Genomic DNA, 14,743 nt, shown 5'->3' on the forward strand with positions numbered 1-14,743 from the left:
AGTAAGGCTGGGTCAGACATGGGCTGCAGGAGTTTCTGCTGTGGGTCTCAGAGCCCAGCACAGTGAGGGGAAGGTGCTGCTCCCTCCCTGCTGATTTGCTCCACCAGGAGGTGGCCAGGCACAGCTCAGGATGAGCCACACCATCTGCCAGCTTTGTCCTGCTGGCTCAGCTTGGGCTTGGGTGGACTCTCCTGCTCTCCTGGGCATGAGCAGGGCAGGGCCTGCAGGTGGCTCTGGCTTGGGAGCTCAGGGGAGTTTCACTGGGTGCACTCAGGGCAGCAAACAACTGCTGGCCCATCTTACTGCTGAGTCTGGCTACAGTCTGACAGACCCAGCAAAGACCCTAAAACCAAATGATATCATTTCAACATCATGCTCAGAGAAGAGTCATGACAGGAGCTGTGTGGCCAAGAACAGCTCAACGGGACAGCCTGCCTTCACACAGGGTTCAAAGGACCACAGAGCATCACCTCAGAGATGAATTCAGAGAATGCTCACCCTCCAGAGGACAACCCCTGCATGGATTCTGGGTTCATTCAATCCCACAATGAGAGTTCCCAAGTGGCATTTGCACCTGGCTGTGGCCACAGCAGCACTGTGCTCTGAGGTGTGTCCACACTTTTCCTGGAGAGGAAACCACCAGCCAAGCCAGGAGACATGGCCAGCTGTGCATGGACACAGAAAGGGTTTTCAGAAGTACCAACAGAAATAAAAACTTTCAAGGCAGACTCTGGGAACACAGAGAGGGAGAACGGCACAACAGGCTGCAATAAAGGAAATTGAAAAGAGACAGAAACCCTCATTATAGGAACAAAAGAACACTTTTGCCTTCTCCAGGGATCACTGCTAAGCCCCTGCAAATGAGAGGCCTTAGGACTGAAATGACCAACTCCACTGAGCACCAAAGGCAGGGGCTCAGCAAAGGCACTGCTTTAATTAAATGACAGAACTCTGAGCCCTTCCTGCTCCCAGCTAATGCTCAGTAAGCCAGAGGCAGGGCTGGCACCCAGGCAATGACTGTGCCCTTTGCTAACACCTCCCCTGCTCCAGGGCCAGGCACAGCTCCCCCACAGGTGCCATTGCCTCCCACACATCTCACTGATGAACAGAACAAGCTCAGAACAGCTCTCCTCAGCCTTTAGCTCGAATTCAATTCCTGTTTCAGCTTTAAAGAGCCTGAAATGTGCCCATTTTCCCAGGTCTCTCAGCAGATATAATTAAAGCTGTTACCTTTCCCTACAAACCACCTCCTTCTGGCCAGGTTTTCTTCAGCCAGGGTGAATACCAAACTTCCCTGGCACACAGGTTACAGCAAAAGGCTCCGTGAAACTTTGTACTGAACTTGAAAGAAGCTGGGAAACTAAATCATAACTGAGTGTTTCCTAAATGAGATGCTCCAGCACCACGAGCTGCAAACAGCCAAGCAACTGCAAAGGATTATTGGCCTCTATATATTATTAATCAACCCACAAAAATAAATAATAAGTCAAGTCACACAAGGCCAGTTGCATGCCCAGAGCCCTCAACATTTAATGAGGTTTCCTTGGAAGTTAATGGGCCCAAAGTGGGAGGCTCAGAATGGGCCACAAATATCAATATTGATTTCTGCTGGCACTATCTTGGCCAGACCCTGCCCTGGCAAAAGGAGTCCTTTGGGCTGGAGCATTTGCAATGTTTCTGTGAAAAGTCAGCAGAATGCTAAATTTCACTTTGAATTTGAAATATAAATCTGAAGTGTACTTTGTTCAAGCTTTGTTGAAAAAACAATTTATTATAGCATTTAATCTTCTTGATATAAGAAAAGGAGATTTTAGCCTGCTAATAAACTGTGTAGAATCCATGACTAATTAACCTAATTATAGCAGTCTGTGACAAAATATGATTTTACTAAACCCATGCCTCAAGCAACAAGAATTGCCAAAACCTCAGAGGTTAATAAACCAACAGACATCAACACAAACACTAATAAAAGTTGACACCATATTATTTATAGCAAAATCAATAGTACAGTCATCACAAAAGACAATCTGAAGGGTACTTGGTGTCTGATAATGCAGAATTCACCACCAGAAAGTCCTGAAATTCATAAAATTAGTGCAGATTACCGGGCAGTGACTTTTGTGCAGTTCCCGGGGCCATCAGATGAAGGCTGAGGACACCTGAGGTGTGCAGCACACCTGGAAACCTTCCCATGCACAGCAGTGTGGTGTTTGTGAGGTCCCAGGGGGAGGTGAGAGATGAGAATCTGACTCCAAGCTCTGAGAAGGCTGAGGGTGTTCTCAGTCTGGTCTGATTCTCAGAGGGAAGAACCATTTTCCTGGTGACACACAGGAGGGCACAGGAAAAGCCCTCAAAATCAGTGCTGGACCTGCAGAACTCTCCATGTCTGTGGCCTCTTTGTGCTGCCCCTCTAAGGCAGACCTACATTCACCAAATGCCACAAGGACCCCTGTCACTGTGATATTTTCTGAAAAATCCCTTCGCCAGGATTTCTTCTCCTGGCAAGATGAGAAGCCTCAGCTTCTCCATGTTTTGTTCTTCTGGAATGTGGTCTGGAGATGGTTTATCCAAACATGTGAATTGTTTTTAATTAATGGCCAATCACAGGCAGCTGTGTCAGACTCTGAGGAGTCAGTCACGAGTTTTCATTATCATTCTTTTCTAGGCTTCTGATGTATCCTTTCTTTCTTTAGTATAGTAATAGAATGTAATGTAATATAGTATAATATAGTATAATACAATATAATAGAATGTAATGTAATGTAATATAATAGAATGTAATGTAATGTAATATAATATAATATAGTAGAGTATAATATAGTATAATGTAATGTAATATATAATAATATAATATAATATAATATAATATAATATAATATAATATAATATAATATAATATAATATAATATAATATAATATAATATAATATAATATAATATAATATAATATAATATAATATAATATAATATAATATAATATATATCAGCCTTCTGAGAACATGGAGTCAAATTCTCGTCTCTCACCTCATCCTGGGGACCTCACAACACCACAGACCCCCTGAAGGGTTTTTAGAGGAGATAAAGGGAGCTGATTTCCCATGGATCAGGTACCTTGATTCCTCCCCAGGCATGGTCAGACAGGAACTCCACAGGGCTGGTGACTCCAGGCTGTGCTGGGTATCTGAGCAGGAAATCCAGTTCTGCTGGGTCGATTTCTTTATTCATCAGAAGTATCTGTAATTCCAAAGAAACAAGACATCCTAGAGCAGCCAGGACCCAGAGCAGCAGATTTATGATTCAATTAACGTGCTTGAAAAATGTGTGGCTGAAATGTAGGGTGCCCTGTGCTGGAGAGGTGTGATGGACACACCATGTAGGTGCTGTGGGTGTCCCAAAAGGGGACCATGAATGAGTGTGGAGGTTGGCAAGAGGAAAAAAGTTGGGAAAACCACGTGGTAAAGGCTGAGTTCCACGGGGGTGGAGAGCACCCTTAGAGAAGGCCCTGACAGCAGAGCCAGATTGGGAAAAAAAATAAAATTATACAAACACTGTGGACATGGGACAGCAGCTCTGCAGCAGGCACTTCTTTAGGTTCAATGCAAGAGCCCTTCCAGGCCAGTTTGCTTTGCCATTTCTTGCAGGTCCTGCAAGCAGGAATTTCTCAAATAACCTTTGTCAGTGTAATTCAAATCCAGCACAGCACCCGTGCCTGTTATTGGCATGAATAAATCCTGTGAGGAGCAGCTGAGGGAGCTGGGAAGGGGCTCAGCCTGCAGAAAAGGAGGCTCAGGGGGAAATTCTGGCTCTGCACAGCTCCTGACAGGAGGGCACAGCCCCAGGTCGGGCTCTGCTCCAGGGAACAGGGACAGGAGCAGAGGGAACGGCCTCAGGCTGGGCCAGGGCAGCTCAGGGTGGGCACAGCAGGAATTTCCCCATGGAAAGGGGGCTCAGGGATTGGAAATGCCCAGGGAGGGTTGGAGTGCCCATCCCTGGAGTGGCCAGGGAATTCCTGGAGGTGGCACTGAGTGCTCTGGGCTGGGGACAGGGTGGGGATCAGGGTGGACTCAGTGGTCTGGGAGGGCTTTTCCAGCCTGAATAATTCCGTGATTCCCAGAGAGGCAGAGAAGACAATCAAGCCCCCTGCATGGGCTGCTCTGGCAGTGCAGCCTGGCACACAAGGTGCTGCTGGTACCTGGAAGGTGAGCTGGGCACTGAAGGTCAGTTTGTCCCTCTCGAAGAGCCCCCGGGCCGTGTACTGGAACACGGAGAAGGTGATGCTGTCTGTGAGGCTCAGCACCCGCCCTGCCAGGCTCTCAGCAGGGGCTGCCCTCTCCATGGCCTTCTGGAACACCCCCTGGAATGCCTGGGAGGGGAGACACAGCAAGAAGGGGGAATAGGAGATGCCCTTTGCACACCCCTTGGATATCACAGTGATGCCAGCTCAGGTCCTGCCTCGCAGGGAGCACACAGAGACCCAGCAGCCCCTGGCTCTGCCTGGCAGAGGTGACACCACCTGGCAGTGGTGACATCCCCAGGGACCCCAACAGGGCACAGGGAACTGCCACACAGGGGTACAGGAGATGTTTCTGTGCCCAGTGTGCTCCCGTTGGGATGGCACAGCCACGTCCTCTGCAAATGTGGAGCCAGCAGAGAGTGGAGTTCCCAGAGGAAACAGGGGAAAAACTGCAACACAAACCCAGCCAGTGCCACCCCTGCCATGGCAGGGACACCTCCCACTGTCCCAGGTGCTCCAAGCCCTGTCCAACCTGGCTTTAAACACTTCCAGGGATCCAGGAGCAGCCACAGCTGCTCTGGGAATTCCACCCCAGCCCCTGCCCACGCTGCCAGGGAACAATCCCTGATTCCCAATATCTCATCCATCCCTGCCCTCTGGCAGTGGGAGCCATTCCCTGTGCCCTGTTCCTCCATCCCTTGTCCCCAGCCCTTCTCCAGCTCTCTTGGAGAGCATTGGAAGGGGCTCTGAGGTCTCCATGGAGTTTTTTCCAGCTCTCCCAGCTGGCTCCATAGAGAGAGTCCTGGATCACATCCATTGCCTCTTCTGGAGCTGCTCAATCATGTCCACACCTTTCCTGTGCTGAGCACCCCAGAGCTGGACACTGCTCCAGGAGGGGTCTTAGCAGAGTAGAGCAAAGGAGGAAAGCAGATCTCCCACTGCACAAGTATTTCAACTCAGAGAAGAGCAGTTCCTCCGAAAAAAATATAAATAAAAACAGAATAAAAATAAAAATAATTTTCTGAAAGCCCTGTGAGTGTTTTACTGTCTGGATCCAGCAAAGGACTGGTTGAGGAGGGCAGGGAGCAGTGAGCTGAAGCAGTCATTGAAGTCCCCTCAAGGGTGGGTGTCTGCATTGAGAACAACCCTCTTCTATAAGAGGTTAAGGATTATTGCAACAACATTTCTGATCTAAATGAGAAAAGACAAATGACTTTCAGAGTCGTCCAAATTAAAAGCACGAGCAAATTATCAAAAGCAGCTGAAAAAAGAAAATTAACAAGAACATAAACCCTGAGTCCTGCTTAGCAATGCAAAGGCTCCATGTGCTGGGCCCAGCTAAAGGAAATAACCAGGCCAATACCCACTGATGGCACCAACTGGACAAGGCATGACCGTGCTGGCAGCCTTATTTTTAGGGTTCTACAAAGGAAAAATGATGCCTCAACAAATTAAAGTAACACTGATACTGAATGCATTATTAAATAATTGCAGAATGCATTTTCCTGCTTAACGTTTCTTTAAATTGTGTTAAAACATGCTGCAGAGCAGCACATAAATCTTTGTGTTCTAATTTATAATGGGCTCCCAGCTGTGTGGCAAGTATTCGAAAATCATCCCTGTGCATCTTTACACAATGTTTTATGATCTGTCATCAAAATTTATTAGATAAAAACATTTCCCCCAATAATTTTCCATGTATATATACACGCTGCTAATGTTCACTGGAAAACATAAAACAAACTAACTGCAGGAGACACAGATTAAAGGTGAAACCTCAGGAACCCCTGGATCTATTACGTATGTGAGAGGGATGAATCTTTCAAAAGGCACAAAAGATATTCTGTACATTTTTTCTGATAAAATTACTTCAACAAACGAGTCGTAGCTATCAAAAGGAAAAGCTGCTTTGTGGATGAGGCTCAACATTTTGTAGTGTCTCCTCAATTCCTTTTTCCAGGTCACTTGTCAAGGTAAGAAATCGTTTGGAAGAAGCTGTGGACCAGGATGCTCATTTAACCCTCCATCCCCCAAAATCCCTCTCTTATATGACAAAAAGTTTTCCATTTCATAGGATATTAAAGCTGCAACTTCTTCTAGGCAGGGTTTGGAGCAACCTGGGATGGTGGAAGGTGCGGAACAGGATGGGCTTTAAACCTTTTCCAACCCCAACCTTGTGTGATTCTGTAAGACTGTGACTGCAATTCTGATTTTATGGACCCCACAGGCAGAGGGCAGCAGGACAGGTACCTTCAGGGAGAGCTGAATTGTGATTTTATGAACCCCACAGGGCAGGTACCTTCAGGAAGAACTGAAGAACTGAATTCTGATTTTATGGACCCCAGAAGCAGAGGCAGGTACCTTCAGGAAGAACTGAATTGTGACTTTATGGACCCCAAGGGCAGGTACCTTCAGGGAGAACTGAATTGTGATTTTATGGAGCCCAGAGTGAGGGCAGGTACCTTCAGGGAGAACTGAATTGTGATTTTATGGACCCCAGAAGCAGAGGCAGGTACCTTCAGGAAGAACTGAATTGTAACTTTATGGAGCCCAGAGTGAGGGCAGGTACTTTTAGGGAGAACTGAATTGTGATTTTATGGAGCCCAAGGGCAGGTACCTTCAGGGAGAGCTGAATTGTGACTTTATGGAGCCCAGAGTGAGGGCAGGTACCTTCAGGGAGAGCTGAATTGTGATTTTATGGAGCCCAGAGTGAGGGCAGGTACCTTAAGGGAGAACTGGTACATGGGGTGGACGTTGTGCAGCTCGTTCATGCTGAAGTAGAGCATGGCGGTGCGGCAGGCCGCGGGCCTGTACTGCTCCCTGGCCTCGTTAATCCTGCCTTCTGTCACCTTAAACTCCTGCACCTGCAAGGAAACAGCACAAATCCTGTCAGCACAGCCCTGGGCACGGCCACAGCCCTGCCACACTTGGGGCAGCAGCGCTCTGGCCAAAGACAGCAGCACAACTTTCCCAGGCATTGTTCTGGGGAAAAGGCTGTGGAAAAATCAGAGAAAAGAATGAGAAACAATTCTTATCTTAACTTACTGCACCTGATATTGTGCACATGTGGAATGTGTTATGAAAATTAGTTTACCAAGGAGTGGTTTCTTAATTAACCAACAGTAATGGTGTTTTAACTAAAGGACCAATCAATTCCGCCTCTAGCCAACTAAGGTATCAAAAGGAGCAATGGGTTTCTTAATGAAGATTATTAATCATTCTTCTGGAATATATGGAGTCTGTACCAATTATTACCCATCTGGGGGCCTGTTGCAATGATAAAGACTGGCCACAAGCCACCAGTGACCACCATGGGACCAGGCTGGAGCTGCCCTCCCCAGCATCCTCCCCCTCTGGAACCTTCCATTTAACTGCATTTTCCCCTCCCAGATGCCCAATCCCCAGTTTTCCTGAGTCCCCTCCAGGCTTCTCCCTAGGCTCCCTGCTCTTTGCTGGCTGGAATTCAATTTCTCATCCGTGAGTTTCTGGTGCTAATTGCCCCCCTCCTGTGCAGGCCATTAACAACCCTGGGCTGAGCAGCCCCAGTGCTGCTCCAGGCAGCTTCCCGGGGCTGAGAGCTGCTAATTTAGAGCAGCTCTTCACTGCCTCTCCTCAGCAGCACCAAACCCCCCTGGGCAGGGCTCTGCAGCTGCTCTCAGGGACTTGTGAAAACCTTCTTGACAGAACCATCACCTCACTCCTGTTTGTTCTTTCATTCCACCTCAGCAGCAAGAAGTGCCATCCCTGAGCCTCCTGGGGTTTATTTTAGTCCCTGGCTGAGGACAGACAGGTCTAACACCATGGTCAGGAGCTGCTGGGGCAGTGCTGACCCAGCCAGCCCTGCAAACCATGCAATGGGATCACAGAATCCCAGAATGGCTGGGGTTGGAAGGGACCTTAAAGCTCTTCTCATTCCACTCAGGGACACCTTCCACCATCCCAGGCTGCCCCCAGCCCTGTCCAGCCTGGCCTTGGACACTGCCAGGGATGGGGAAGCCACAGCTTCTCTGGGCAACTTGTGCCAGGCCTGCCCACCCTCACAGCCAAGAATTTCTTCCAAATCTGCCTATTTTCAGCTTGAAGCCCTTCCCTTTGTACTACCACTGCAAGAAGTCCCTCTCCAGCCCTTCCTAGGCTTCCTGTGGCAGAACAAGCCAGCAGGGCACCCCAGGGAAGCACAGGATGAGCCTTAATCTGCTGTGGGGTCTGTGGGATGAGCCTGTTTGCACATCCCCAGGAGCAGTGCTGGGCTCAGGAACAGTTCTGCCAAACTCAGAGCCAGAGCTGGGCCTGACAGATGCTCTTCATCTGCTGAGCAGGGGGGACTTCCAAAGCAAGGAAAATGTTGGCTGAACAGCTTCTTTGGGTAGGCAGAACAAAAGGAGAGTGAGGCTTGGCTTGAACCTCTAACAGAGCTCTTCCACAGCATTCCAGATGGGCACAGACCCATAAAATGCAGGTGCAAACTCTAAAATCCATGCCTTGTTGGCACTGCTGGCAGTGAGCAGCTGTGCAGCACAGCTGGTTTGGAGGGTGAAGCACTTCCAAAACACCTACTTCAAGGGGGAGATGCCAAGCTTTCCACACCAAAAAATCCCTTCAACACCTCTTCTGGGGGTTCAAGAAACCCCTCCCCAGGGAGCTGAGTGCACCCGATGCACCATGAATGGAAAATAATTCTGCTTTTTAATCAGGGAGGATCACTCAGTGTCTTGGTCACTGGCTGGGAGCAGAGGCAGCTCCAGCCTGGGCCAGGCAGAGCATGGGCCAGTGGCTGGGGAGGGCAGTGCAGGCTCTGGAGATGGGGGGACTGCAGAGGGAAGCAGCTGAACATCCCCACCAGAGCCCTGGGACAGTCCTGGTACGGGAACCAGACTTCCCAAATTCCCTCAGGGGCAAGGAAAAACCTCCGGGCATTTACCTAAGCCCATGCAGCCAGCAAGGGCAGCTGGACGGGTGGCAGTGCCCATGGAGCTCACACAAATGCTGATTTATACTCTGAGGAACAAAAGGGTGTGAAATACCTGAGTTCTTTCAGATTTACTTGAGATCACAGACTCCAGTCCCTGGTCAGCACTAAAACCCAGCCTAAGAGGCAGTGTGATGTACCCAGGATTATGCTGGAACAGCTTAAAGCTGCCTTGATACAGTGTGTAAATTTTATTGTCTCCACATCAGGCACCAATGTTTTCTCTTGGTCTTAAATAGGTCATTTAACACAAAAAAAAAGCTCCAAAGAACTAAATGGCCTGGAGCTCTCCAGAATGAAGAGCATTTACCATTTATACCAATTTCTACTCCCTGCTCAGCAGAAGGAGCAGAGATGGGCAGAGCAGAGGTTACAATCCACCCAGAAATCCTTAAAGGAGCACAGGCATGCTTTTCTCCAGGCTATCAGTGTCTTTGTACCTTCTCCACAATCTCTGCAGCTGTCCTCTTGGTGCTCTCCAGGTTCTCCACCAAGGCTGTGTCTCCCAGGAAATTCCCAGATGCTGATGACAGCCGAGAGAGCAAGTTGTCCTCCAACGTTTTCAAGGTGATCTTGAATTCATTCTGCTGCTTTGTGAGATCTGACTGCAAATAATAAATCCAGGAAGTTTTAGCCATAAAGGATGAGGTAAAGTAAGGATGAGTCAGCTTCACATGGGATTAGGCTTCCCACTGACAATTGCCATGGCCCAGCAGGGCTGATTCCTGCTCTCCTGGGAATGGACAGAGCTCTGGGGTCTGGGATCACCCCTTATCCAACAAGCTAGCAGCTCAGAGAGACCTGGAACAGCACAGAGAGCACCAGGAGAACTGATCCCCATGGCTAGAAATGCAGGAAAACACTGGAAATGAATCAGGAATAAAAGACCTTTATCCCCATCTCAAACACAAATCCTGCGCCTTTGCAGGTTATTTCTTGGGGTCAAGCCAGCCTGGGGAGTCCCAGCTGCTCCTCACTCCTCCTGCTGAAGCTCTGCTGTCACCACTGCAGCCCACAGCAGTCCCACCAGCCACGGGGAACACGGGGTTAAAACCTGATGGGTACCAGTGTGAAATCTCAGGTACAGAGGAATCTCAGGCTCACCACGGAGGGCAGAGCCACAGCCTCTCCTGTCCTGCTTGCTCCCATTTCTATCCTGCCCTCAGGGTCCCACTGCCACCAGTGGCTTACTGGGCTAAAACTGGGAAGAGAGAGGCACTTCCAGCCCGGGCCAGGCAGAAAATGAGTGAGCACATGCAGTAAATTTATTCCCACTCTCAGAAAATATTTAGGATTATTCGTATTTGTTACACTGCTAAAGGTGTCGTCAGAAGGGAGGATTTTCTTTATAAAATTGCCTTGAAATTAAAGCCATACTTGTTAAGAGAGAGAGAAAATATTTTGGCCTGTTACAAAGTGGGAGGATGAACGAGAAGAGAAAAATATCATTGCCAGCCTCACAATATTTACAGAGAGAATCCTTTACCACAAATGCTGAAAATTAAGCGAGATTAATCCTGCTTCCAAAATTAAATCTGTGAAGTCCAGAAAAAAACTGAGGCAATGAGAAACTCAGCTTTCAGTGACAAGAGGAGGAGGAAAAATAAAGAGAATTTTTCGGAGAAAAACCTTGAAAATGAAGGACAAGAGTTCTCAAAATACCAAGGAAAGAGAAGGGTGAAGGGGGAAAAAACCCCTCAATATCTGTCATACAAGGGAAATCTGATTTTGTGAGGAGCTCAGCAATGTCTGCAAGCTGGCATGTGAAATGCTGTTTGTTAAAAACAGAATAAAAATTTAAAAATACCAATAATAAAAATAAAAAATAATGATGATAATGATGATTGTAACACTTGCTCCCAGTGTAAATTCCCAGGTGCTGACCTTCAGCTCCTCCAGGTCAGGCCTCTCAGTGTAGACCAACAACAACAACACTAATAACAATATCAATAACAGTATTAATAATTACAATAATTATATTAAATTATAAGTGTAATAATGATGCCGATGATGATTTCTACTTGCTCCCAGAGACAATTCCCAGGTGCTGACCTTCAGCTCCTCCAGGTCAGGATTCTCAGTGTAGACCAAAAACAATACTAATAACAGTATCAATAACAATATCAATAATTATAATAATAATAATTATAATTATTAGATTATAAGTAAAATAATGATGCTGATGATGATTTGTGCTCCCACAGACAATCCCAAGTGCTCACCTTCAGCTCCTCCCTGTCAGATCTCTCTGTTATTGGTCTACACCCATAACAAGAGAAGGTTACACCAATAACAACAATATTACTAACAATATCAATAACAATATTAATAATTCCAATAATTACAATTAAATTGTAAGTATAAAAATGCTGCTGATGATGATTTGTGCTTGCTCCCAGAGACAATCCCAGGTGCTGACCTTCAGCTCCTCCAGGTCAGGCCTCTCAGTGTAGACCAACACCAACAACACTAATAACAATATCAATAACAGTATTAATAATTACAATAATTATAATTAAATTATAAGTGTAATAATGATGCTGCTGATGATTTCTACTTGCTCCCAGAGACAATCCCAGGTGCTGACCTTCAGCTCCTCCAGGTCAGGTCTCTCAGTGTAGACCAACAACAACAACACTAATAACAATATCAATAACAGTATTAATAATTACAATAACTATATTAAATTATAAGTGTAATAATGATGCTGATGATGATTTCTACTTGCTCCCAGAGACAATTCCCTGGTGCTGACCTTCAGCTCCTCCAGGTCAGGCCTCTCCAGGCGCACCACGGCCGCCAGCAGCTGCTCCTCGAGGCCGTCGCGGGTGACAGAGAAGTTGATGAGGGTGCACTGGGCCTGCAGCTCGGGCTGGAAGTGGGGGTTTGCCAGCTTGGTGTGCAGGATCAGGCGGAAGGCAGGGTGCAAGGCACACTCCTTGTCCCCAATCTTGATGTACCTGGGGTTTCAGCAGAAGGAGCATCAGCCAGGAGCTGTCACCACAGCACACGGGGTGGTCTCAGTCAGTGGCAGCACCAGATGCTTGGCACTCCTCACAGAAATCATGATTTAATTCATGCTGGGCACACTTAAATCTGATTTAAGGTGAAAACCCCAGACAGTCTCTCCTGATTTTGGATCCTATTTAAGAAAGCTCAGATTTTCCAGCAGTGGCACAAACAGTCCAGCCATGAACTCTCCTGGCTTGGGCAGAGGCTGAATTCTGCCTAAAATTGGAGTTGCAGGGAGGAAAAGCCTCTCAGCCTCGAGCTTTTCACTGGTCACAGCTAAAATTACCCAGAGTGTTGGCTCTGAGCAGGCCAGCTCTGCAGCTGCACTGAGCCTGACATGTGAAGCCACATGTGGAGGGTGGTGGCTGTCACCTCCCAGGAGGTGCCATCAGCCAGGAAAACCCAGCATCCTCCTGCTCTGCACTGCTGACATGCAGTCCATAGCTCACAGGGACCCCAGGAAATTCCAACATCCTCTGAACCCATGTTTAACCCAGCCCAGAAATCCAACTGTGCCCTGGGCTGTATCCAAAGGGGGTGGGCAGCAGGGCCAGGAGGGGATTCTGTCTGTGGGTGACCCCACTGGAGCAGTGCCCAGCTCTGGTGTCCCCAACACCAGGAGGACAAGGAGCTGCTGGAACAATTCCAGAGGAAACCTGGAAGTTGATAAAGGCACTGGAGCACCTCCCCTGTGGAGCCAGGCTGGGAGAGCTGGGATTGTCCAGCCTGGAGAGGAGAAGGTTGTGTGGAGAGCCCAGAGCCCCTGCCAGGCAGCTTCTGCCTGGAGTCTGGGCTTAGGGTGTGGAAACACAAAACCCTGGCATTTTCTTTGTGGTTTGTGACTTATTTTCCCTTTGTTAACAAACACATGATTTCACAGGGAGATTTGAGAGCAGAGATGCACAAAAGGGGATGCCTGAGTGTTCCACTGGAGGGGGGCTCAGATTTGCCACCCTCCCTGCTGCATCTCCCTCCCAACATCCTCCAAACATTTCAATCCTGCCCCTCCATCCTCCATCCTGCAGCCAAACCCATGTCCAGCCACCCTTCCCAGGGCGTTTTCCCCAGCAAACTCTGCAGACAGCTTGCCTTGCCCACCAGTTCACAACAGCCTGGGATGTTTTAGGCAAGCAGGGAAATAACCCTCAAAAAACTTAAGGGAAAAGAGCCCCCTGGCTGCCTCCCTCGCTGATCTCCTCTCAGCTGGAGGTGACCAGCAGCTGCCATGAGAACTTGACCTCATTAAGAAACACTTGATGCTGAAATCTGTAGCTGCATTTCTAAACGCTGTGCAGTGTTTGCTAAAATTCAAGGCTGCTTTAACTTCACAACACAGCAGCAGCTATTTTGGTAATAATTTGGTGTCAGAACAGCCAATTACAGACCCCAAGGTCAGTGTACAATGGGAGAATTACAGGTCTCTCTTGTACACGAGGTTTGAATGATGCTGGGAAATGAAATGAGAAATCCGGGTTGATTTCCAAGCCATCCTATGGCTGAATTACCTGTGAATGCCTGATTAAAAACACCCTCACTGCTGAAGGCAGGATGTTAATGCTGCTGGATGTGAACACCCACGGTCTGAGGGCAGGAACAGAGAGCACAGCAGCCCCCAGCCTCCATCCACATGTGTCCCCAAGCCCCCCAAGCTCACCTGCCTTTCTTGATTGTTTCTCGCCCCAGTAACGGCCCCAGCACAGGATCCACGGATTCCTCCAGGTTCTCAATCAAAACCAGATCTCCAGCAGCCAGGGCTTGTTCCAGTGTGTCCAGATACCTGTGGGAAAGAGCACTGGTACTTCCTGCAGCAGAGCAGGATGTGACACCGTCAGTGAGGAGGGGACAGAGGGGACCCTCACTGTGGTGGAAGCTACAGGTGGGTGCCAGCATTTGGAGAGAGGGGCAGAAGGCTGAGGTGGTGCCAGTCCCTGGTGCAGAAAGTGGCACTGACAGAGAGAGTCCTGGCAGTCCAACAGAGAGAATGAGGCCCCAGACATCCCAAGGACAAGAGCGAACACAAAGTCTGTCCCAGGGGCAGCCATGAGCAAAGCTGGCACAGCCTGGAGTTATTTTCAGAACACACTTTGTTTTCTCCAGAGCCAAATGATACAGTTCATCTTAAAGCAAAGATGAAGACCAGCTTTCAGCTCTGTTTTGCTCAGAGCTGAGGGTCATGCTTATGACAAATTCATTCCTAACAAGGAAATGAAACTCTGTGCCCAGGACACGTGGCGACCACTCCATACACAAGCTCTCATTCTCCAATTGGTAGGGAACCCTCTTGGATCCTCTTGGATAAGGCTGGCTCCAGGGAAGAAGCTGTGGAGGAAGGGATGTTGTGGCAGTTTTGTATTCTCCTTGGGATGCCCTCTGCAGCTGCTGTGTGCCTGGAGCTCTGGGCTTCGTGGTTTCAAAACCCTGACCCTAGGCAGTAAATGCAGCCTGGAGCTAAGGCTGGTTCCAAGGAGAAAGCTGTGGAGGAAGCCATGTTGTGGCATTTTTGTGTTCCCCTTGGCATGTCCTTTGCAG

The 14,743-nt window shown here is 48.3% G+C and overlaps 1 protein-coding gene across 1 annotated transcript in view; it reads right to left on the reverse strand.

Annotated features, from left to right (window-relative positions):
* The window catches only part of LOC118693885 (dynein axonemal heavy chain 9-like), a 142,498-nt gene that overhangs the window by 49,889 nt on the left and 77,866 nt on the right, over window positions 1–14,743 (reverse strand). Inside the window, 6 exon segments of the mRNA XM_054516895.1 lie at window positions 3,111–3,233; window positions 4,192–4,362; window positions 6,957–7,097; window positions 9,643–9,807; window positions 11,958–12,162; window positions 13,869–13,991. Of these exon segments, the coding sequence (XP_054372870.1) occupies window positions 3,111–3,233; window positions 4,192–4,362; window positions 6,957–7,097; window positions 9,643–9,807; window positions 11,958–12,162; window positions 13,869–13,991 (928 nt within the window).

Source organism: Molothrus ater, chromosome 19 (genome assembly GCF_012460135.2).
Source record: "Molothrus ater isolate BHLD 08-10-18 breed brown headed cowbird chromosome 19, BPBGC_Mater_1.1, whole genome shotgun sequence".
Lineage (NCBI taxonomy): Eukaryota > Metazoa > Chordata > Aves > Passeriformes > Icteridae > Molothrus > Molothrus ater.